The following is a 26,577-nucleotide window of genomic DNA, read 5'->3' on the forward strand; positions in this document are numbered from 1 at the left end:
TAGTATGAGATCAACTGCATGGTCATCCTGTCAGGAAATACTGAGGGAGAATGTCATCCAGAGAATTGTATCCAACCATTATCCTCAGATCCTGGAATGACTTTATTTCCTGGAATGTCAGTGCCTCCCGGGGAATAGGCAGTGCCCTCTAGGGAGAAGTAGACATGTACAGCGCCCTCTAGAGAGAATTAGACACCACCCTCTAGGGACAAGTAGACACCGCCCTCTATGAGAAGTAGACATGTACAGTGCACTCTTGGGATAAGTAGTCAGCGCCCTCTAGAGAGAAGTAGGCAGCGCTCTCTATGAAGAAGTAGTCAGCATCCTTCTAAGATACGTTTTGTAGACAGGAATGATTGTAGAACAAAGGTAAACATTTCTCTTGAGAAAACATCACGTCATCTGTACCGATTATAATCAAGTCACAACGAATTTAAACAACAAATCAAATATATAGTTACACACTGCGGCCATGTTTCACGTTTTTAATTTAGTTTTTAAATGTTGTTTATTTATACCATTTAAAGGTTTCTGCACAAAACCGTTAGTCTTTTTATGGTTCACAAATAACGTTTCCTCGTCACTGGTAAAGTCTGACTCAGATATCATCATGCTGCTGTTTTGGATTTTTCCTACAACGAAAAAATAAATTTTATAAAAACAGAAACCTTTGTAAGTCCCTGAATGCCTCTGTCTCCATATGAGATGGGACAAGACTAGATGAGGACCTTGACACTGCTCAGTAACACTTATAATAAATTACCTGTAATATCACAAGATCATCTCTGTAAAAGAAAACAATTTCATGTACAATATTTAAAAATACTCTCCTATATATAAAATTCAAAATATTTCCTTTTTACAAAAATGTATTTGAATCAGTACAAGCCATAATAAGTATTATAACAAAGAGAATATGCGAGATTACATGTTAAAGAGAACTGTGCATTTCACAGGATAAAACTGTTTTGTCAAAAATAAAGATGATAATCATATTACAAGTACAATTCTCGAAAACTATCAAGCTATTTATCATAGGCCAATACAGTGATTTCTGAATCTGTATGTTCTGATAATAACTGTGTTAAAATATGTATTTTGTTTACAATAATTGTTCACCTCTGCTTCATGAATGATTGTAATATTTTCATATTATCTGAAATGAAAATTCAACAATATTCTTATCTACAGTGTTTGTGTAACTTGTTTGTCCCATATTTGTTCAAGGTCATACTGTAACAGCTGTTGACATTATTATGTTTGTGTATTGAATAGTTAGTGCATGCATCAAAATATGTGTTGAGATGTCTATCGTGTACAAGTTTGTACTATTATTGGCTAAATGAGCTGTGTTCATTAGTATGTACAATGCCTGTCAACAAGTCCTAATTTGAAATTTAGTATAATGTTTGTGTGATTTTGGAATATGATCATTTTTATATGTTTTGTGTTGTTTATAACATTGATTTTTGTTTGTTTGGAACCTGAACATGTTGACAAGTGTAGTGTTTTAATGAACTGCAAATACAGGAAGAATCAGAGTGTACTTAAAATGAAACAGAGGAAAATTCATCTTAGTCTCCAAGATTTGAAAGCTGTCAACAGTAAGGGAGACAACCTGTAAGGGAGACAACCCACTAGATGCATGCTTATCATCTCACACAACTCACCTTACAAACATTTTCCTTTTAGATTTGAGTTTATCAGCTGTAGAAAAATGAACAATGCATGAACTGCTATTATATTTTCACCTAGATCCTACAGGGAGGTGTACATCTCTCTGTCGTGTGCTTTAAAGGTAAGTTACTCTGATTCAAGGGAAAGCACTCTGATTCTACTGTTTTGCTATCTACTAAACTATGTGTCTGTATTTCTTCTTCGCATATAACAGAATTACGTCCCTTACAGGAAGGTATCCAACGAGACATCATTATTTTGTGAGTGAAAAGCACATTGTTTTCTCTGAAAAGTACGTTTACACTCTCAAACACATGACATCACAATCAATACCTATTCGCAAGGGCAGATAACTCTGTTATATGCGATACAGACTAAGGTTATAGTGACATGCCGTTATCCCATCGTAGACCTGTACTCACCTTACATTACCAAATTTTAATGCACTTGGTGATCTGTATACAGAAACTAAAAGGGCCAACAAGGTGTTAAATTATCTTCTTGTATGGTGTGGTCTTAAGATTTTGTCTACTACAAGACGTTCATCTGTATGGTGTGGTCTTAAGATTTTGTCTACTACAAGACGTTCATCTGTATGGTGTGGTCTTAAGATTTTGTCTACTACAAGACGTTCATCTGTATGGTGTGGTCTTAAAGATTTTGTCTACTACAAGACGTTCATCTGTATGGTGTGGTCTTAAGATTTTGTCTACTACAAGACGTTCATCTGTATGGTGTGGTCTTAAGATTTTGTCTACTACAAGACGTTCATCTGTATGGTGTGGTCTTAAGATTTTGTCTACTACAAGACGTTCATCTGTATGGTGTGGTCTTAAGATTTTGTCTACTACAAGACATTCATCTGTATAGTGTGGTCTTAAGATTTTGTCTACTACAAGACGTTCATCTGTTCTTTCTTAGTGTATATTGAAAATTAAGCATCTAACAATAGACTTTTGCTGTTAAATAAATAACATCAGTAAGAGGAACTTGTCTGTATATATCTACTCTAATTCAGTAAGACATTGTATATGTTAGTGGTGGTAAAATAGCAAGTAAAACATTATGTGTTTAAGTAAACTAAAATCAATGATATGTTTACTATGCAATGTATAGATAACAAATATATTCAAGACTGAATTTTCTATTGTATTGTTTGTGTATAAAATGTGTGTCATAAAATGAATTATAGATGACATCATAGATGTTGTGAATTAAATTTTCTGTCATACCTGTACTGTACTGATTTAGCATAAAATGTATAGCATGAAGTAGTGATATTACATGTAACATAAAATTCAATGTTCTCATTTTAAATAAACTATGATTATGAATAACTTTGCCACCAGGCCTATACTTTATAATGAAGCTATGATATACGGATGATCAAACATTACTGACCTTTAGGCAGCAGTTCCATCTCGTCCTTGTAATCTACTTCCTGTAGTAAAGAATACCGGTGTCTTTTCTTTGACCTCCATTTACACTTACACCTAAAACATAACACACTACAATCATCTGTTATCCAGCACATTTTTGTACATACAGCTAGTAATAGATCAACACAATCTGAACTGGTAATGCAGGTGCAGCAATAACGATCATTTTCAGGTTACTCCAAACACAATGCATAATTTTGAATTTACTTTAATATTAATAATACACATCTCTGACCAGTCATGAAATAAGTTTGTAATTTTATTTCAATATAACAAATTGATTTCTCTCATAATATATATGAATGAAAACTACAATAATTATTACTTTTGAGCTATACCTGTCTATTAAAGTATTGTCAATAAAGGTTACTCGTTATTACATGTTCTAAATGTCTCAACTTACCTGCGTTTTTTACATAAACAGACGACACCCCAGACCATGGCCGCCTGACCAACGACGACAAGAAACGCAATAATCACAACGTACAGCACACTCCAATCTAAGGGAGATAATGTTCAAATATATCACACCAAGTAATGGAAATGGGGTGAACAGATATTAAAACATTATGAGGTGAGTATGATAATATAATTAGTCTGACTATCCAGCTATTGTGACATCAAAGAAATCACATCAAAATATGACGTCACAATCATGACGGTGGGACTAAATTACGGTATCTATGTTGTTTTGGTACTGTGAAACCTGCATATTGTTTAATTGTAAGGTATCTACCGTATATCAATTCTAGGAAGTTATTAATTTGATTGTTTAATTGTAAGGTATCTACCGTATATCAATTCTAGGAAGTTATTAATTTGATTGTTTAATTGTAAGGTATCTACCGTATATCAATTCTAGGAAGTTATTAATTTGATTGTTTAATTGTAAGGTATCTACCGTATATCAATTCTAGGAAGTTATTAATTTGATTGTTTTAATGATTGTTTAATTGATAAAGCATTAACCACAAAAATGACAAACATTTGTACACAACAAACATTTCATGTCATACCAAATGTCTCCCCCCCCCTCTTCCTGAAATACCATATTTGACCCAGTGTACCCTCTGTCCCTTTAAGTGTTCCTCTCCCCTTTTTGAAGCCTCAATTTCACTGACCTCATAGTACATGCAAGCCGAAAATATGACAAATAACATTTTTTTTTTATTTGATTTTGTTTTACAAATTGAATTATGGCTTACTTTGTGCAATGATTTTGAGAAATGGTAGTCCAAATTTGGTTCTAATCAGTTCATCCACCCTTATTTTTATCCTTCATTTATATAAGTACCCTGAGCGCGTATTAGGTTACATACAGTATCTTACCCATTGCATGGATGCAACGTGGCTGTTTCAATTAAAATAGATTTTCTCTTTGTACAGTGGTATCGATCCTGAGTTCAGTATGGTATACTTACTACAATTACTCTCTCCGTCTGTGAAATACGATACAAACAAATCCTGCATCCAGAACGCGTCACAAATACACTTCCTCGTCTTAATATCACAGTGGCCGTGGTTCGAACAGTTATTCTGACAAACTGTGAAAACATACAAATATTTAGAGGATAAATATCACAGTGGTCGTAGTTCTAACAGGTATTCTGACAAACTGTGAAAAAAAATACAAATGTTTTATGATTTTCAATCATTTGAATTTTATTGCGTTATCTAAAAATATAAAGAAATATGAGCATTGTTAGAGAGAATTTACGATGAAAAGATGTAGAAGCATGCTCTGACAGAGAAGCAAATAACAAGTTTGTGATGCAGGTAATTCACTTCACTGATCCTTTAACAAAATCAATATCTTTCTTAAAGCATTATGACAACTGTTCACCTGAAATGAAGAAAAAATCTATGGAATACTTACCCTCTGTTTCGATGGCCAAAACTCGGAAGTTAAGGATATGAGATCCTGAATCTTTAATTTTACTTTTAAGCACCTTCTGTGTTTCAATTCCACTGCGGAACTCTCTATAATCCTTCCCCACGGTCAGAGCGTAAAACGTTACCCTAACCCTGAACACAAACAAAAGGAAATAAATACCATGAGTTTTCTGTCTCAAAATTTAATCATTTCATAAAATGTTCTCTCATTATGTTTACATTAACTTTATTTCACCATTATTATGTGATAACTGTCATCAACTTAATGATTTACCATCAATACATATGTAAATTTTGGTTTCATTTGTTTAACATCCCATCAACAGTCAGGGTACGTTATGTAAGGACGTACCAGGTTTGCTGGTTTAAGGAAAGCCTGAGTACCTGGAGAAAAACCACTGACCAGCAGTCAGTACCTGGCAATTGCCCCGCACGGGATTCAAACCTGCATCCCAGAGGTGGAGGGCTTGTGGTAATAGATTGTGACATCTTAACCACTCAGCCACCACAATTCCTAACATACATATGTACAATCAAACCTGTCTCTAGGGAACACAAATAGGACAAACATGTTTTTACCAATTTAGATGTAACATTAATGTGTATTTAATTTGATTTAACATCTATTTCCATTAACAGTCATGACTGGTTACAATCAGCCAGACTTCAATTCTACTGAGAGTCGTCCAGCCTCGACTCAAAGTCGCTCGACCTTGACCCTACTTACACGCCCTGACTTTTCTCTTTCTCCAGTGTGTCGATCTGTACCTGGGTGTCCCCCTTAGGTGATTTTGGTAGCAGTAAAGACAACTCATGCTCTAAGTTGGCCTGTAAAGACAAACAAACAGTAAAGACAACTCATGTTCTAAGTTGGCCTGTAAGGACAAACAAACAGTAAAGACAACTCATGTTCTAAGTTGGCCTGTAAGGACAAACAAACAGTAAAGACAACTCATGTTCTAAGTTGGCCTGTAAGGACAAACAAACAGTAAAGACAACTCATGTTCTAAGTTGGCCTGTAAGGACAAACAAACAGTAAAGACAACTCATGTTCTAAGTTGGCCTGTAAAGACAAACAAATCAGTAAGTCTTAAAGCAAATCAAGTCTCGGTTATTGTGAAAATCTCTCAAAATAGATAGCAGAGCAGAATAGTTCTCTTTTGAAATCATTGTGAGTTTCATTATGAGTACATGTATCTAATAAATAGTACTTTTATTTGATCTATAGAGTATGTGTATTATAAAGTGTATACCTTATCTTCCTCCGTGAACTGTTTTATTTCTGCATCAATGAGGATTTCAATGACATCGTCAGCATGAGGATCTGAAAGCACAGCCACATGATCACAATACATTCTATCAAAACAGTCTGTTTCCATAAATCCAGTTACCATTTTGTGTCACAGTTCAGAAATTTCACCCCATACACAAGAAGATGGTCTTTATACACCGGACAAAATGTGTTGATATGGCTCATTTGGGACTCACTTATCAAGAAAAGGATCTATATACAGAAGTGGTCTCTAAAGCAGGTCTTACTGTAATTTAATGTACCATATTTTTGTGTGTATAGTGCGCACCTGCATATAGGGCGCAGGTACATTTTTGAGTATTTGAGTACTGACTGCACACTTCCGTATTCTCAATTATTTGAATTAGTATTGAAATCAGGATGAGATCTTACACAACCATTTCAATAAATGGTAATAAGAGTAAATTTTACAGTTATACCATCATTTATAATGCCAATTGGTCAGTATTAATGTAAGAAAGTTTTAGTTTCGTATCTAATTTGCTGGCTCTGCATGTGGCCATTACACTCGCTTCCGTAAACATTGCAAGTTCAAAAGTTTTTCACATGCTGGAGAAACATATTTATAAGGTAATCTGTTTAATGTGACAAATCAGTTACACACTTATACATCATTTCAAGCTCCAGACTATATTCATTTGGCCATTTAGATTTGGAGATACCTTACTGAAGATTCATGATCGTAACATTTGTCCAGTCATGAACACATGTGCTCCCAAAACGAACTTTCAAGGAATTAAAGATACAAATTTCAAGAGATGACATGTTTTCCTTTTATATTGAATAATACATTGATCATTGACTTAAAGATCAAAGTATTTAATCATAACCATATCACAACAATATGTACAAAATGTTACTGCACTCTTTAGTTAGGACCTGCCGGTCGGTGATTATGACCCAGGACCAGGCCATGCCTTGTACCTGCATATAATATGCACCCAAACTTTTCACTTGATAATTTATGAAAAAAAGTGTGCACTATACGCGCAAAAATACGGTAAGTCTATTTCTTACATTTCAAGATGAAATTTTATTGTGAAAACATCATCCATACAAAAATAACAAGCCTCAAAATAAAGTTGCATTTTAGCAGATCTTATTTCTGAAGTAATATTTTTGTGCTTTTTTGTTGATAACATTTATTAATTAGCTGATTTTATTTCTAATAAACTATTTTTGTGCTCTTTTGATGATAACATTTATTAATAAGCAGATTTTGTCTCTAAAGTAATATAATTTTTGTGCTTACCAGCCTTGACCACCAGAGATGCGGAGTCTGAACTCTCCATTCCCTCCTCGTCCGTGACCTTCAGTGTGAAGATGTAGCGTCCTGCCACCAGGTTTGTCAGCTGTAGAACGGCCTGGTGATCTGATCCATTTAACACGTCCTGTCATACATCAAATAAAATCTATCATTCATGTATACAATCAAATAATAACATAATCCGTAGATATAGTGTTAACACACCTGCTGTCAACATTATGGCTGGAATTTAATGCTCAAATCAGCATCAGAAGGTGAACATTATCAAATCTGTCATTTGTCTAACTCGCAATCTGATTAACATCCCATCAGGGGTCATATTCGGATGACCTTTATACCTACCACATGTACTTCAGATCAAATACATTTTCTACACATTGTAATGTCAATTGAAAACGTCATTCTGTCCCATTTTTCATATACATTTGTACATAAAGGTTTGTTGTGCTCTTTGGGCAAAACTTTTTGAAACTGTTTCATCCACATACAATATTCTGTAAGCAGCAATTTGATTGGTCATATCCAAAGATCACCAGAACGTTACCCCTAATGGGATGTTGTCAGATCTTCTATTGAACAGAGTGGTTATAAGGATCTGTATTTTAATCAGATTGTCTAACTTGGATCTCATCAGGACCTGTGTATTAGGCTAGTAGACAGTTTATGGATTATACAGGGTTAAAAACTAAAGATGAGGAAGGAAAACAACATATAATCCCATCTGAATAGATAGGTATCCAGATCAGACAGGAATCAATTTCGACAGGTTATAAGGGCGCAGCACTTCTATGGTAACATGTACATGAAAATGTAAGAATGACAATCCTACACACTGACAGCTTCAGTTTGCGACATCCATTTTTTTTTATACCTATGGGGAGGGGAATCATGGGTAATCACCATGGATATGATGCTTTGAAGTAAGCTCATTACTGGTATATAATCGAGCAGTTCAAACGCTCTGATGATCTGACAAACATAATTTTCATCTAGCAGAAGCTCAGTGCTATCACTCTTTATTTGCAAACGTTCAAGTGATTTAGACCACCTTCCAATATAATCAGCTGACCAAAAACAGAATATCTGTTACAGAAATAAAATTTCTTCGTTCTCTAATGGGGGTGTTCTCTCAAATGAGGATTTTTGGACAAGGATAGAGTGTAGAGTGTGAAAATATGAATAAAAGATAAAAAGAAAATTTGGCTCCGTTATTTCCATATATTGCACTTTTAAACATTGTACTGTATAAGCAATGGGTACTGAAAAATATGGCTGCACCCTTTAAGGCCTTGCCTTCAGTCATACTAATGTACATTGGTTTCTTACCACAGGAAAACCCTTTATACACTTACATACTGGCGACTGGCAAGGAAGTTTGAAATAAATCAAAACTAAAATCATGAAAATTTGTTCCCATAAATATCCGGCTCTATGGTAATTTAAAAGTAAACAAAGTTGTTTTTTTAACTCACCCCTGTGGTCAGACTTTTACTGTTTCGTTTTTGTTATTTTTTTTTTTCACTCACCCCTTCAGCCAGACTTTTACTGTTCTGGTTTTTTTCCACTCACCCCTTCGGCTAGACTTTTACTGTTCTGTTTTTTTTTAACTCACCCCTTCAGCCAGACTTTTACTGTTCTGGTTTTTTTCCACTCATCCCTGCGGCTAGACTTTTACTGTTCTGTTGTTTTTTTTTAACTCACCCCTTCAGCCAGACTTTTACTGTTCTGGTTTTTTTCCACTCACCCCTTCGGCTAGACTTTTACTGTTCCTTTTTATTTTTTTAACTCCACCCTTCAGCCAGACTTTTACTGTTCTGGTTTTTTTCCTCTCACCCCTTCGGCTAGACTTTTACTGTTCCTTTTTTTTTTTTTTAACTCGACCCTTCAGCCAGACTTTTACTGTTCTGTTTTTTTTTCACTCACCCCTGCAGCTAGACTTTTACTGTTCCTGGTCCATGTATAGTCGGTGATTCCCTTGTCGTCTGAGGACCGCGACCCGTCTATTTTGACCAGACTGTGAGGGAGGGTGACCACCTGATCCTTCCCAGCTCTGGCCACAGGCTTCTCATTTATATCTGTAAAAAGATGTCACAGCTTTACAAAACTTCTCATTTATATCTGTAAAAATACATCACAGCTTTACAAAACTTTTCATTTATATCTGTAAAAATACATCACAGCTTTACAAAACTTTTCATTTATATCTGTTAAAATACATCACAGCTTTACAAAACTTTTCAATTTATATCTGTTAAAATACATCACAGCTTTACAAAACTTTTCATTTACCGTATTTTTGCGCGTATAGTGCGCACCTGCGTATAGTGCGCAGGTACGTTTTTGAGTTTCATTTTGAAAAAAAAAATATTTACAAAAAAAAAATCTCAGTTTTTGTATCTTCGTTCACAACATTTTGCATTGCCTCCAATCACTCTTGAAGCACAAAATCAAATGGTTCTTATTGTTTATAAGTGCTTAAAACAACCTTCTGTTCATTAAAATTAACTGGCGAGAGGAGTTTGACACGATGATTGACACTTTGTTTACACAACGGCAGGCCTAGTTAGCTTGTGAATTGCCGGTGACACTATAATGAGGATATCAACAACAATGTTTTTACAATCAAATAATTTACCATACCTTGTGTAATTCCAAGTGGTATCAATCAAGTCTATTGTGTATCTGTTCGGCATTTAGATTTAATCATTGTCCAAGATATTAGCTGGAAAGCCGACTGAGTAGGCCAATCAACCACAGGTGGCCGCCATATTTGATTACTGACTGCACGCTTCCGTATTCTCAATTATTTCAATTAGTATTGAAATCAGGATGATATCTTACAGAACCATTTCAAAAGATAGTAATAAGAGTAAATTTTACAGTCATACCATCATTTATAGTGCCGATTGGTCAGTGTTAATGTAGGAAGGTTTTAGTTTCGTATTTAATTTGCTGGCTCTGCATGTGGGATTAAACTCACTTCCGTAAACATTTGCAAGTTCAAAAGTTTTCACATGCAGGAGAAACTTATTTATAAGGTAATCTATCTAATGTGACGAATTAATTACACACTTATACGTCGTTTCAAGCTCCAGACTATATTCATTTAGCCATTTAGATTTGGAGATACCTTACTGAAGATTCACGATCGTAACATGAATCCGGTCATGAACACACGTGCTCTCAAAACGGACTTTCAAGGTATTAAAGATAAAAATTTCAAGAGATGTTTACCTTTTATATTGAATAAATGCATTGACCATTGACTAAAAGATCCAAGTATTTAATCATAATTATTTCACGACAACGTGTACAAAATGTTACTGCATAGCTCGGACCTGCCGGTCGGTGATCATAACCCAGGCCATGCCTTGTACATGAACCTGCGTATAGTGCGCACCCCCAACTTTTCACTTGATAAATTATGAAAAAAAGTGTGCACTATACGCGCAAAAATACGGTATATCTGTATAAAGACATCACAGCTTTACAAAATTTCTCATTTATATTTGTAAAATCACAGCTTTACAAAATTTCTCATTTATATCTGTAAAATCACAGCTTTACAAAATTTCTCATTTATATCTGTAAAATCACAGCTTTACAAAATTTCTCATTTACCCGGTATATCTGTAAAATCACAGCTTTACAAAACTTCTCATTTATATCTGTAAAATAACAGCTTTACAGAACTTCTCATTTATATCTGTAAAATCACAGCTTTACAAAATTTCTCATTCATTTCTGTAAAATCACAGCTATACAAAATTTCTCATTTATTTCTAAACAAGAGGCCCAGAGGGCCTGTATCGCTCACCTGGTTTGTAATGCCAAATAATTTTCTGAATACAGGTTCATTGTTTCTTTTCTGAAGGAATTTTAATATTAACCTCTAAATCCCCTATTGGGCCCCACCCCTCCTGCCCCCTGGGGGTCAGAGCCAAAATTTATACAAGTTCTGTTCCCCTTCCACAAAGGATGTTTCTGGCCAAATTTGGTTACAATCCATGCAGAACTCTATGAGAAGTAGCGATTTATAGAATTTACCTCTATTTCCCCTATTGGGCCCCGCCCCTCCTGCCCCCTGGGGGTCAGAGCCAAAATTTATACAAGTTCTGTTCTCCTACCCCGAAGGATGTTTGTGGCCAAATTTAGTTACAATCCATACAAAACTCTAGGACAATTAAGTAGCAATTTATAGAATTTACCTATAATTCCCCTATTGGGCCCCGCCCCTCCTGCCCCGGGGACCAGAGCCAAAATTTATACAAACTCAGTTCTTATTCTCCCAAGGATATTTCTGGCCAAATTTGGTTACATTCCATTCAGAACTCTATGACTAGTAGCGATTTAAAGGATTTACCTTTATTTCCCCTATTGGGCCCCGCCCCTCCTGCCCCCGGGGTGTCAGAGCCAAAATTTATACAAGTTCTGTTCCCCTTCCCCCAAGGATGTTTGTGGCAAAATTTGGTTACAATCCATGCAGAACTCTATGACTAGTAGCGATTTAAAGGAAATGTTGACGGACAGACGGACGGACGGACGACGGACGGACGACGGACGGACGACGGACGACGGACGCCGCGCCATGACATAAGCTCACCGGCCCTTCGGGCCAGGTGAGCTGAAAATCACAGCTTTACAAAATTTCTCATTTATATCTGTAAAATCACAGCTTTACAAAATTTCTCATTTATATATGTAAATTCACAGCTTTACAAAATTTCTCATTTATATCTGTAAAATCACAGCTTTACAAAATTTCTCATTTATTTCTGTAAAATCACAGCTTTACAAAATTTCTCATTTATTTCTGTAAAATCACAGCTTTACAAATTAAATTTCTCATTTATATCTGTAAAATCACAGCTTTACAAATTAAATTTCTCATTTATATCTGTAAAATCACAGCTTTACAAATTAAATTTCTCATTTATATCTGTAAAATCACAGCTTTACAAAACTTCTCATTTATATCTGTAAAATCACAGCTTTACAAAATTTCTCATTTATATCTGTAAAATCACAGCTTTACAAAATTTCTCATTTATATCTGTAAAATCACAGCTTTACAAAATTTCTCATTTATATCTGTAAAATCACAGCTTTACAAATTAAATTTCTCATTTATATCTGTAAAATCACAGCTTTACAAATTAAATTTCTCATTTATATCTGTAAAATCACAGCTTTACAAATTAAACTTCTCATTTATATCTGTAAAATCACAGCTTTACAAAATTTCTCATTTATATCTGTAAAATCACAGCTTTACAAAACTTCTTATTTATATCTGTAAAATCACAGCTTTACAAAACTATTTCTTTCTAATTCAGATTTTAGGTTTTGTAATTATACTTGTAACTCAAAGCCAATATTACCCAAAGAAAAGAATATGAATACTGTACGGTTTCTCTTATCTATTCCATTTTTTTCAAATTGATTTATTGATTACTTTATGCAATAATTTGGAGAAAGTTTAGCCAAAATTTGTCTGCATTTAGTATCCCTCAACTTTCTCAACTTTTAAGTGACCAGGAGGCGGTTTCTCGAAACATACATAAGTTAAAATTGACTTAAGTCAAGTTTTTACATAAGTTACATAAGAACATATCATTTTAAGAAGAAAACTTAAGATTTGACTTGAGTTTGCACTTTTGTTTTGAGAAATCAGAGCCAGTGTTGGCTTGTATACAAATATTTGAAGACTGTTATTTCCTTGACTCTTAACTTGACATAGATAATGAATGCATTGTTTGAGACTTTCTCATCTTTAAAATGTTTTCTACAAATGAACACTGGGCACTTTTCTATCACTTATAGGTTCGAATATGGAAAAGTCTAAGGATTTATTGAGTATAGTTCTCAACAGAGTGTGGATTACTTACTTTCCTCGACTATGACAAACAGCTGAGCTGTAGAGTGGAGTTCCTCCTCGTCAGCCACAGTCAGGGTAAAGTGGTACTGTCCCACAGCGATGTTCCCTGTTAACCTGGCTATGGCTTTATTGGAGTCCTCTAGTGTCACGTCAGGAGGACCACTGTGAAAAGGGAGTGTTACATAATAAAGGTCGGCTCTATATAGGGAAGAAAGTCAATGAAAGTTCATGGTCATCAATGGAGAGTTAATGAATGTTAACTGAAGCTCTTAATCATCGAAAAAATAAGAGCTGCAATCCCTGAGCCAGGTACTCTTATTTATTCGATGATTCTACTATGTTTTTAAGAGGGCTCTGTATCCACTAAGATCCTCCTGTCGACCAAGAAGATGAACCACAACACACATGAACTCATGGCAGGACGTTGGTTCTTAAAAATTTCTCCTTCTGGAGTTTTCGTTTTGTTCACCTGATGCTCTTAATGTTACTTTATCTTACAGCTGAAACAAAATGTTGGGAGAGAGAGGATGCAGAGATTAAAAGGGAGGAAAAAAGAGGTGGGGAGGAGGTGTGTTATGAGAAGGAAGGTTGGGGAAAGGGGACGAGTGAGCATTGAGATAATAGTGAGGATGAAGGTAAGACGAAAAGAGAGGAGAATGAAAACGAAGTGAGAGGAGAGAAGAGAGATAGGAAAGGGAGTGATAGGAAGGGTTAAGGAAATAGGGAAGAGAAGGTAAGAAGAGAGAGTAGGAGGAGGGAGAGAGTTGGAGAGGTGAGAAATGAGAGAAGGAGGGATAAGAGGACCTACTTAATCATCATCCACTGGTAGTGAGCTATAGAATGGTCATCAGTACTCTTACTGCCGTCCAATACGATGTAGTCGAGGGGCAGGTTCACTGTTGTACGGAATCCGGTCACCGCCACGGGTGGTTTGTTTACCTCTACAGAAAACAAGTCATTGTTACAATCAAAGATTAATGATATCAACTAGGATAACACATTCCAGATGTATAAAACAGAAGGCAAGTCTAACAGATCACTTATTCATTACTCAAACTTCCTTTGATTTGAAATTCATGACAGACTGAAAATTTTATAAATCAAATCAAAAGAATTGTCAAGTACTAAATTGTCTCCTTGAATCAGTGACTGAATCAATCAACATATAAATAATGACTGTTTACATTGATTATACAGTTAAAGGGTGAATTTTTGTAAAAGTCTGAAATAAATCTGAATGAGACTTCTACTTGGTCCTTGATCAGACACCACATATAAACACGATAATTTAGGATTAAGCATTAGTAAATTATTTTTGTTACCTGATTTAACAAAAACATGGACGTCTGCTGAGGAGGTTTGCTGGGCGGTATCTGTGACCTTGAGTGTGAAGGCATAGTCACCTTCCTGTAGATTGGACAGGGTTAGACACACAGATCTCACTCCCTGAGGATAAAAAAAGGTCAAGGTTAATCTATATAGCAATATTCAAGGTCATGCACACTCAAAAGAGAAAGTTCAAGGTTATACACAAACATAGAAAAACATTAGCTGAAAGCCAAGCTATATAACAATATAGAACTTAACTCAAGGTCATGTGCTCTCAAAGAGTAAGGTCAAGGTCATACACACATTGGATACATCATGACACATCCGTCCCCTAAAGAGCTCAAGGTTAACATTATAGCACTGTATAAACTTGAAAAACATTGCTGCAAGTTAATAAGGTCACACACTTGAAGTATGACAAGTTCAATAACCGAGTCAAAAACTTGTCAATATCTGAAAGTGTAATATAACAAGTCCAAAGATCCTGATATCATTAATACTAACAGACATATCCGCTGTGAGTTTATCATCAGCTGACTTGATCCACTCGTACGATACGATGCCTTTATCATCTGTACTCATGTTTCCACATAGTTGTACGGTGTTCTGTGGCAGGCGGATGATGATATCCGACCCGGCGTTGGCTTTAGGAGGGTAGTCTAGTTCTGGGGAGGAGAGTATTCAACAGTTCATTATTTTTTTTGTATAACACTCATATTTTTCTTTCCAGTGTTAATTAACTACATCATGTTACTTGCCCCCTTAGACTACATTGTAATTACTTTTCACTGGTTTCCTTCTTAAGAACTTTAAGCAAAAACTTGACATATCTTGAAAATATTTTACACCATAAGTTATCTTGCTACTAGAAATATAGATAAGTGAAGAAAGTGCAGTTTGTAAATGTTCTTATTTGGCTTTGTTTACTTGTAATTTATCCCATAACTATGCATGTATCACAATGGAAAACCCATGTGATTAATTCCATAGCAGTTGGTTATCATTTATGTATATCGTATATTAGTGTGTAAACACCTACGGCACCTCCGATTGGTCAAATCCAAGATCTCTTGATTCTGATTGGGTCTCAACTTCTGGCTACTTTTCATAGCGCATTACTTTTAAATATCATGGTATTCACTGTTTAACGGGTTGTTGCTTATTCACAGTATTAAAAAAAATAGAATATTGGCTCTCTATTTTATGGCAGAAAGATATCACTACACATTGTATGGTGGTAAGTTTCCCTGAATGAAGACGAGAAAACGGTCACCATGGTATAAATATAGGAGTTAAAGTTATGGGATAAATAAGTTCCTCAACTTTGACTGTTGTTTATCATGTTTATCTAAACTCTTGTTACTTAATTTACAAATTTTCAAAAGACACTCGCTAAAGCTCGTGTCTTTTTAAAATATGAAAATCAACTATTAAACTCAAGTGTGATAGACATGATAAACAACAGTCACTTGTTGGGAAACCTCTGTTTCTCTGTCCATACATATACAAATCTTAAATGATTGAAATAGGATATTAGACAACACTGTGTTTCCTATAAGTTACCATTTAAAAGCAACGTGTAGTAGTGACATTACCTTTGATGACAGTGACATTGGCGATGGTCGAGTTTTTGGCTCCATCTGAATCGGTTACTGTCAATCTGAAGAAAACAAATTAATGATACGGTAAATATCAGAGCCCTCTTTACTGATCACTAAACAGGAATAGGAGCTAACAGTTTAATGCAGTGGACCCACGATAAGTCCAAACTGTCAGAATTGAAAAATTTTCCTTGATTTCAATACAAGTTTTCTGGACTATTGGCATCAAGATGACTGCGGTTTCACTGTAAATTTAAATCCATAAAATTTTACAAATATGATCTCCAGTCCTATTTATGCTAACATCTGATACACCTGTCCAGGACTTACTTGAACTGGTATTTCCCTGGAGCTAAATTCTTCAGCTTCAGGATGGCGGTGTTGTCTTTGAACTGTTGGTCTTGTATCGGTCCACTCACTTCCTCCCAGTGGTACGTAACGATCTTATCATCGTCTGTACTCACTAGAAATACAAAGGCAGACAACTCTTACCGACTAGAAATACAAGGGCAGACAACTCTTATAAGGACACAGCAGACAACTCTTACAAGTGCAGACAAGTCTTATTGAGGAAAACAACTCCAATGACATTCCTTTATTTGATAATTACCAATAGTATGAGAAGGGCAGATAACTCAAGAAAATATCTAGTTTTATCTTCTATACTTTGCTGGCAAATATAAGGCACATAAAAATGTTTCATTCTTAATAACCAATCTAAACTCTAGGCATCAATTCTACAACAATTGTAAACAGAACACTTTTCAAAGTACTAAAGGGTAAACAACCCTCGATATGTCTACAGAGTCTTGCATTATACAGACATTCATCTCTGAACAAGAGTCTGATCAGGTTTCGTCTGTGAATTCTACAACCAGTAGATAGCGTGCCAAAATGGTAAACAAATATGGCTACTCCATCCAAAGAACAAAGAATTTGTTAACCACATAACAACATCCTGAAGAATAACAACGGAACAAGACTATCGTATGTCTGGTCTTAGTTAGTGGCCAGAGAATGCCAGATATCTACATACTGTTATAGAAGGGGGAGATAACTCCAATGTGACTTACCTGAGCCATCCAGGATGGCGAGGTTGGGCACTTTAATTGTTTGTTTGGCTGGTTTTATAATGGCTACTGGGGGTTGGTTCTTCCTCGCAGCTGAAAAAAAATCAAAACAAATTTTACTCAATAGGACATGTCAATATTTGATGGCTAGTTATTATTAACAGAGGTGTATCCATTAATGGATATGAAATCCCCTTATCGAACCTATAAAATGAGGTCAAGGGTCACATATTATCTAAACCACAGTCATATCTACAAGCTATATCCGGACAGGGTTTACTCTCTTTCCAAAATCAACAAAGGCTGATTAAATAAGACAACAAATGCACGCAACATTAAATAGTGATAAAAGAACAACTTTTAATGATGTTTTCTCCTAAATTCTTAATAATCAAGCAAACAAATAGCAACATAAATATTTTTGTTTCGCACAAAATGAGAATTTTTTGTAGCATAGATTTTGTCATAAAATACCAAGAAAACTGAGAGTTCCAAACCCATTGTCTATATAAGGTTAGGTTAAGTCTATTTCAGGTTTTCATTGCAAGAAATATCCCATAAAGGTGTTTTTCATGAAAAACTTTCCTTTGAAAGTGTTAGAGGATACACATATTTTATTTGACCTTAGATTTTTTATTACATACTACTTACCTGGTTTAACTGTGACGTTCACCATGGCAGATCCTTCACGATTCTGTCCTGTTACTTTGATCTTGAATGTGTACAAGCCAGCTATCAACTGAAGAGACAAAAAAGAAATGACTTACATGAAATATTTGGTGAACAGACAAACTATCCACTATCAAAGATTTTACAATATAAATAACTATCTAGGGCCCAATGGGAGTCTTAATGCCATTTAATACCTTCTGAAAAATAGCTGTATCAAGCTTCAGCTATCAAATTCCAAGAGTTTTTTGTTGAAAATCTTGTTGAAATAACGTTCTGTTGACGATCTTGTTGAAAGAAGTATTTCAAAATGCAATATGCATAACTAGGTCCCAAAGAGAGACTAAAAAGTAAATTTGAGACATTTCTTCAATATGTTACTTTTTGTTGCAGAAATAGTGGTAACAAGAATACATATTGTATGTTAATTTTGAGATAACGAAACAATACCTTACCATTCATTAGCACCAACTGCAGTGATTGCGACATCATATTTTGACATGATTTTTGTGACATCACAATCACTGGAAAGTGTGACTTATTAATGATAAATCATACTTTGTCCACGTCGATTTGGTATCTAAAAACACCTGTATCTATAAGGATAGATCATGGACCACAGGCGATTTGAAAAGCCAACCAACTGATGATGGTAGGCTAAAAACAGGATTTATAAATCTGGTTAGGTGGCGAGTACAAACCTTTGTTAGAGTAAGAGTATCTGGTTAGGTGGCGAGTACAAACCTTTGTTAGAGTAATAGTATCTGGTTAGGTGCGAGTACAAACCTTTGTTAGAGTAAGAGTATCTGGTTAGGTGCGAGTACAAACCTTTGTTAGAGTAAGAGTATCTGGTTAGGTGGCCAGTACAAACCTTTGTTAGAGTAAGAGTATCTGGTTAGGTGGCAGTACAAACCTTTGTTAGAGTAAGAGTATCTGGTTAGGTGGCGAGTACAAACCTTTGTTAGAGTAAGAGTATCTGGTTAGGTGGAGTACAAACCTTTGTTAGAGTAAGAGTATCTGGTAGGTGGCGAGTACAAACCTTTGTTGAGTAAGAGTATCTGGTTAGGTGCGAGTACAAACCTTTGTTAGAGTAAGAGTATCTGGTTAGGTGGCCAGTACAAACCTTTGTTAGAGTAAGAGTATCTGGTTAGGTGGCGAGTACAAACCTTTGTTAGAGTAAGAGTATCTGGTTAGGGTGGCCAGTACAAACCTTTGTTAGAGTAAGAGTATCTGGTTAGGTGCAGTACAAACCTTTGTTAGAGTAAGAGTACAAGTACAACCTTTGTTAGAGTAAGAGTATCTGGTTAGGTGGGCAGTACAAACCTTTGTTAGAGTAAGAGTATCTGGTTAGGTGGCGAGTACAAACCTTTGTTAGAGTAAGAGTATCTGGTAGGTGCGTACAAACCTTTGTTGGAGTACTGTAGTGCAGTACAAACTTTGTTAGAGTAAGAGTATCTGGTTAGGTGGCAGTACAAACCTTTGTTAGAGTAAGAGTATCTGGTTAGGTGGCGAGTACAAACCTTTGTTAGAGTAAGAGTATCTGGTTAGGTGCAGTACAAACCTTTGTTAGAGTAAGAGTATCTGGTTAGGTGCGAGTACAAACCTTTGTTAGAGTAAGAGTATCTGGTTAGGTGCAGTACAAACCTTTGTTAGAGTAAGAGTATCTGGTTAGGTGGCGAGTACAAACCTTTGTTAGAGTAAGAGTATCTGGTTAGGTGGCAGTACAAACCTTTGTTAGAGTAAGAGTATCTGGTTAGGTGGTGAGTACAAACCTTTGTTAGAGTAAGAGTATCTGGTTAGAGTACAAACCTTTGTTAGAGCAGTATCTGATGCAGTACAAACCTTTGTTAGAGTAAGAGTATCTGGTTAGGTGGCGAGTACAAACCTTTGTTAGAGTAAGAGTATTGGTTAGGTGCGAGTACAAACCTTTGTTAGAGTAAGAGTATCTGGTTAGGTGGCGAGTACAAACCTTTGTTAGAGTAAAGTATCTGGTTAGGTGTCAGTACAAACCTTTGTTAGAGTAAGAGTATCTGGTTAGGTGGCGAGTACAAACCTTTGTTAGAGTAAGAGTATCTGGTTAGGTGTCCAGTACAAACCTTTGTTAGAGTAAGAGTATCTGGTTAGGTGGCAGTACAAACCTTTGTTAGAGTAAGAGTATCTGGAGTAGTACACTTTGTTAGTAAGTATCTGGTTAGGTGTGCGAGTACAAACCTTTGTTAGAGTAAGTATAGGGGTACACTTGTTAGAGTAAAGTTCTGCAGTACAAACCTTTGTTAGTAAGAGTATCTGGTTAGGTGGCGAGTACAAACCTTTGTTAGAGTAAGAGTATCTGGTTAGGTGGAGTACAAACCTTTGTTAGAGTAAGAGTATCTGGTTAGGTGGTGAGTACAAACCTTTGTTAGAGTAAGAGTATCTGGTTAGGTGGCCAGTACAAACCTTTGTTAGAGTAAGAGTATCTGGTTAGGTGCCAGTACAAACCTTTGTTAGAGTAAGAGTATCTGGTTAGGTGCAGTACAAACCTTTGTTAGAGTAAGAGTATCTGGTTAGGTGTCGAGTACAAACCTTTGTTAGAGTAAGAGTATCTGGTAGGTTAGAGTGTCAGTCAAACCTTTGTTAGAGTAAGAGTATCTGGTTAGGTGGTCAGTACAAACCTTTGTTAGAGTAAGAGTATCTGGTTAGGTGGCAGTACAAACCTTTGTTAGAGTAAGAGTATCTGGTTAGGTGGCGAGTACAAACCTTTGTTAGAGTAAGAGTATCTGGTTAGGTGGCCAGTACAAACCTTTGTTAGAGTAAGAGTATCTGGTTAGGTGGCGAGTACAAACCTTTGTTAGAGTAAGAGTATCTGGTTAGGTGGCGAGTACAAACCTTTGTTAGAGTAAGAGTATCTGGTTAGGTGGCGAGTACAAACCTTTGTTAGAGTAAGAGTATCTGGTTAGGTGGCAGTACAAACCTTTTGTAAGAGTTAGTAGTGCGTGAGTATACTGGTTAGGTGGCGAGTACAAACCTTTGTTAGAGTAAGAGTATCTGGTTAGGTGGCGAGTACAAACCTTTGTTTAGAGTAAGAGTATCTGGTTAGGTGGCGAGTACAAACCTTTGTTAGAGTAAGAGTATCTGGTTAGGTGGCGAGTACAAACCTTTGTTAGAGTAAGAGTATCTGGTTAGGTGGCAGTACAAACCTTTGTTGGCAGTACAAACCTTTGTTAGAGTAAGAGTATCTGGTTAGGTGGCAGTACAAACCTTTGTTAGAGTAAGAGTATCTGGTTAGGTGGCAGTACAAACCTTTGTTAGAGTAAGAGTATCTGGTTAGGTGGCGAGTACAAACCTTTGTTAGAGTAAGAGTATCTGGTTAGGTGGCGAGTACAAACCTTTGTTAGAGTAAGAGTATCTGGTTAGGTGGCGAGTACAAACCTTTGTTAGAGTAAGAGTATCTGGTTAGGTGGCGAGTACAAACCTTTGTTAGAGTAAGAGTATCTGGTTAGGTGCAGTACAAACCTTTGTTAGAGTAAGAGTATCTGGTTGGGTGGTGAGTACAAACCTTTGTTAGAGTAAGAGTATCTGGTTAGGTGTCAGTAAAACCAGTATCTGGTTGGTGGAGTACAAACCTTTGTTAGAGTAAGAGTATCTGGTTAGGTGCCAGTACAAACCTTTGTTAGAGTAAGAGTATCTGTGTTTTTTCCAACCATTGTACCCGTCTCTGCACCAGCAGGGGAGGCAATTAGTGTCCATTCATAGCCAAACGTTTCATCTGATAGGGAAAAAAAAAAAAAAAGCTTACAGTAAGTGTTGCAAGCAGCACACATCCCGTGCCATCAATTACATTTACTAATCAATGTCAGATTATTATTGCCTATTTATGCTATCATTGTATGAAGTTTGAACAAATTTTGTTGATGTGTTTTCAAGTTATCTTCTGAAAACTAAAACTTGTGAAACAATCTATTTTTAGTAAGTAAACTTTGTAGTTGACCTTTTGCCCCAAAATTAAATCCAAAGTTATGTTATCTCCTATGTTACCAATGTCTGAAGATTGAACAATTTCTGTTGATGCATTCTCAAGTTATCATCCGGAAACTAAAATTTGTGTAACAATCTATTTTCAGTAACAGTGACCTTTGTTGTTGACCTTTTGACCCCAAATTAAATCCCAGTTGTATTCTCTCATATGCTACCATTGTGTGATGTTTGATCAGAATCTGTTGATATGTTCTGAAGTTATCATCTGGAAACTATAATTTTTTTAACAATCTATTTTTAATAACAGTAACCTTATAAGTTTGTAGTTGACCTTTTGAACCATAATTCAATCCCAATCTGTATTTTCCTATATGCTACCATTGTGTGAAGGGACAGTCGGACTGATGGAAGGAGGGACCAACAGACAGACAGACGGGAACAAACATCGGTTACACTGGCAGGGGACTAATAATGGCATTTCAGTTAAATGAAATAACCAATTAAAGGCCAGCAGATTCTCAGATTACACATAGACCTTTAAAGCCATAGAGGCTAATGATATTTGATTTTTTAATGTACGTCAAAGGACCAAACTTCCTGCTTATCTGCAGGCCTGTGATTGGTCAGTCTGTTTTTCTCTTGAGACACCTACATTTTTGCTATGACATAGTCAAGGGATGGATATAACAACAGTGAAAGTAACCCCTTGAGTATCGAAGGTGAAGTAAATGATAAAGTTGTAGGTTGATAATTAACCTACCTTTCGCTTTGCTTTCCAACACAAATGCATTCAGAGTGACACGATCCCTTGGCAGCTGGATAACTTTGTTGTCTTCCACAGAAACCGTCAATTCTTGTACTGTAACATAGGGGTCAAGGTCATATCAATCATAAGATCAAGGTCATATCAGTAACATGTATGTAAGTAAAAAAATCGTGACTGAGAGAAGCAAATAGTAACTTTATCAAATACTGTTCAACAACAATTCACAGATTCAAACAGCCAGCTCACAAACAGTACAACTATATTTTGAAATAGAACACAGTAAAAAGACAACAATCAGACAACCACTGTAAAACATCAAATGTTCTAGTGTACTCTCTTTCATGGTTGAAGATTTCAAAGTATTTCATGGGAAGAAATATTCATGGATGTTTTTCCAGACAGACATTTTCAGTAACATATAACAGTGACCAAATGTGTTGTTTTTATATTCATTATTCATCAGCAACCATATATGTATGAAACAATAAAAGTTTATTCACAACAAAGTCGATCATTATTCAACAACAACCATGAAACAATGACAGATTATACACAATAAAGTTGATACTAAAATAATTTGGTAGATAGAATATCTGCTGTGATAGCCTCCTACACATATATGTCTTACTTCCAGGTACTATAGGCGTGGTTGATGCTATTTTCTGTTTCTTTGGAACCACCTTTCCTCCCATCTGTAGAACAAAAAGAAAACATAGGTAAGGGTAATTAGACAAGTGAAAGACGTACACTGCTTATATTTACATTTGGTGATAATTTTATGATGAAATCCCAAGGAATTTTGCATTTATAATGAATAAATCGTTCCTTATCGTCAAGGATGGAACAGCCATATGAACATTTTTCGTGATCACTGGCACGACAGTTGTGACGTCTCAATTATAATGACGTCATAATAAACGCTTGAAGTTCATAGACTATGTGAATGCCAACTGCGCTTGGTAAGGTTACATAGTGTAACTGCAGTGAAAATATAAGAAATTATGTCTTCAATAACCGAACCAGGAAGTAGAAAACATAATATTTTCACCAAATAATCTAGTTCACTCTAAAATTATGTGATATTATATAAGAGAAATAGACTCCTTCATATGATGTGATATGAGAGAAACTTTCCATGTTAGCCTTCATTACTAACAAGATATCCCAGAGAGATCTAGGCACCCACCAAATATTAATCTATGTCTTCAATTAATTGCAGTCATATTGTTTTTCCGATCAGTTTCAAAATCACTATGACACTCCAAAGGCCCTAGGGGAACTACATATGAATTTTGAGACAGATCCCTTCAGTATTTTCTGCAAAATAGCGGTAACAAACAACAACAGCCAAAATCCAAGATGGATGGGGGCCATATTGTTTTTTCGATCAGTCTCAAAATCTATATGACACTCCTAGGGCTTTAGGGGAACCTACATAAGAAATTTGAGACAGATCCCTTTAGTACTTTCTAAGAAATAGTGGTAACAAGCATTGTTTAAGGATGGACGACGGACCATGGGCGAAAGGCGATTTGAATAGCCCACCATCCGATGATGGTGGGCTAAAAATACTATCTTCTCATCAATGGTTTATAAACTTAAGAATCTGTTCCCTTGTGTAATACCTTATTGATATAACTGGATACTTAAGCAGGCAATCTAATTAAAATTAGACTTGTAATTCCGCTGCACTACGATACTCTACGTTACACTCCAATACAAGATCTTACATGACCCATATCTTCGGTGTGGTTGATTCATTCGGAAGAGTAAACGGCTAAGAGTACTTCCCGAGATGTTCCGATTCTAAGCCAGAGGTCATGCTGAGGTGACCCCAATGGGGCTCTGTTAGATCTTGTATTAGAGTGTAACGTAGCTATATAGATTATCGTATTGGAATGGAATTACAAGTCTAATTTTAATTAGATTGCTTATGCAGGTCGATTTTTTTCTGTTATTCTAGCTATAATATGAGAACTAAATAGAAGCAATTTAAACTGTTCGCTGTCCAGCATTTAGGTTATATATGATTCAACCATGTCTCAATGGTTCGCTGATGAAATTTTTGGGATAAAACCATGTCCTGCAAAATCACGAAAATATCATCCTCACAAAAATGACCAGCTTTACAGTAATATTTAATCTGAACATCTACTAGGTACTTACATGTTTTTCTATGGTCGGCTCAGTAGCTGCCGCTGAATCACTTTCACCTGTGTAAAAAACAATGAAACATATTACAAAAAGAAAACTCATTCCTTACAATTAAAGTTTTGATAAAAAATCCCATTTAGCAAAACACAGAGCAAAGTTTCTGCAATGTAATATCTGAAAACACATTTATACTTGATTTTTTTCCAAAGTTTACTTTTTGATCATTTAACAAAACAGCAGTCCCTGTAGTACACTTTCCTCATTTTCTTTTAATCACCCAGTGTGTGAGTTATATATGGTATACTACTGCCTTTATATATGAAACTTACATGTAAATAAGTAAGTTATTGTATTTAAAATAATCTAGCAAACAAAATTTTTATCAATATTTAAATCACCAAGGCAAATAAAAGTGTCAATTAAATTTTAAATCACCACACTTCAATGGATTCATTGATGTGTAAACATTATCTATCTCTGCAACTTAACGCACGATTACTTCAAAAGCCATTTTGGTTACAAATGCATTCAAATTAAACATCTAATAATTTAACATACTAGGAGATTAATAATGCCTATATATATATATATATATACACTCTCACATGTATCATTAAACTGAAAACAGATTATAATTAGGATTGAATATATTTAAAACAGTTTACTGTATTTCAGACAAATAGACACAATAATATCATTTTCTTATTTTATCACTAAACCATTCAACCAAGAAATGTCAAATATTATTGTTGACAATACAGGTCATTTACAAAGCATTGTGTTCATAAGTACAGCTCTGAATGTGATTATTGCCTATGTTATGTTTTACAGTATCAGATACAGAGGATATTGCATGTGATATGAAATTTTTCAAACGAGTTCAATAATTTGATATGCCACGAGCCTTTAGGCACCAGTGTAAGATTCTATTTATCACATAACTTTTATTACTTAGAATTATAAGAAAAACTTTAGATTTCGTCTCTTTATAAAACAGTAGAAATACGGCGTGGATGTGACGTTTCAGTCTACTGATACAATCATGTGACGTTGTATAGATTATGACATCAAAACTACCTGTGACGTCATAATAGTGTGTTATTACACATGTGTCTTATGATATTTATGACATGGCCGTATGACATGGCTAGACGGGCTAGTTATGTGATAGATATATATATGTAGACGGGGTGTGTAATTAACAACAACGTGGGTCTTCCAGTCTACACTTTATTGGATTGAAATATACTGCGCGACGACTTACGAATACCCACTCACAGAGCACATACATGACGTACTGGTATGTTTCACCTGTCTACATATACATTACACAAGCATATTTACTTCAAACATTAATTACCGTACAGATATAATTATGATTAACCTAGATTTGCTTTTCTAATCTTCCCTTGATCAATAACAATGTAAGTATCTATCAGTTGGGAAAATTAGAGATGTCTGACAGCATGATTCCTTTCCCTCAAACTTGTTTAACTATAGACACTTTCAGTTTGAAGCACTAAGTTTGTCCTGACCAAAATTTATACCCTATGATTAAGTACAATTTA

The 26,577-nt window shown here is 35.5% G+C and overlaps 1 protein-coding gene across 2 annotated transcripts in view; it reads right to left on the reverse strand.

Moving 5' to 3' along the window:
• Positions 1–471: 471 nt before the first annotated feature.
• The window catches only part of LOC138308415 (dyslexia-associated protein KIAA0319-like protein), a 36,523-nt gene continuing 10,417 nt past the window's right edge, over positions 472–26,577 (reverse strand). Inside the window, exons 8-28 of one of the 2 annotated variants that reach the window (XM_069249395.1) lie at positions 25,022–25,068; positions 23,484–23,547; positions 22,850–22,948; positions 21,780–21,880; positions 18,118–18,205; positions 17,470–17,559; positions 16,727–16,859; positions 16,391–16,455; positions 15,300–15,460; positions 14,789–14,912; positions 14,275–14,407; positions 13,477–13,628; positions 9,512–9,663; positions 7,574–7,712; positions 6,263–6,333; positions 5,737–5,837; positions 4,993–5,141; positions 4,538–4,660; positions 3,520–3,616; positions 3,079–3,170; positions 472–632 (exon numbers count right to left, since the gene is read on the reverse strand). In XM_069249395.1, coding sequence (XP_069105496.1) covers positions 478–632; positions 3,079–3,170; positions 3,520–3,616; positions 4,538–4,660; positions 4,993–5,141; positions 5,737–5,837; positions 6,263–6,333; positions 7,574–7,712; positions 9,512–9,663; positions 13,477–13,628; positions 14,275–14,407; positions 14,789–14,912; positions 15,300–15,460; positions 16,391–16,455; positions 16,727–16,859; positions 17,470–17,559; positions 18,118–18,205; positions 21,780–21,880; positions 22,850–22,948; positions 23,484–23,547; positions 25,022–25,068 — 2,336 coding nt within the window. In that variant the 3' untranslated portion in view covers positions 472–477. Of the gene's footprint in view, positions 633–3,078; positions 3,186–3,519; positions 3,617–4,537; positions 4,661–4,992; positions 5,142–5,736; positions 5,838–6,262; positions 6,334–7,573; positions 7,713–9,511; positions 9,664–13,476; positions 13,629–14,274; positions 14,408–14,788; positions 14,913–15,299; positions 15,461–16,390; positions 16,456–16,726; positions 16,860–17,469; positions 17,560–18,117; positions 18,206–21,779; positions 21,881–22,849; positions 22,949–23,483; positions 23,548–25,021; positions 25,069–26,577 lie in introns of both variants that reach the window. The other variant, XM_069249394.1, reaches the window with a different exon arrangement.

This window comes from Argopecten irradians, chromosome 15, assembly GCF_041381155.1.
Source record: "Argopecten irradians isolate NY chromosome 15, Ai_NY, whole genome shotgun sequence".
Lineage (NCBI taxonomy): Eukaryota > Metazoa > Mollusca > Bivalvia > Pectinida > Pectinidae > Argopecten > Argopecten irradians.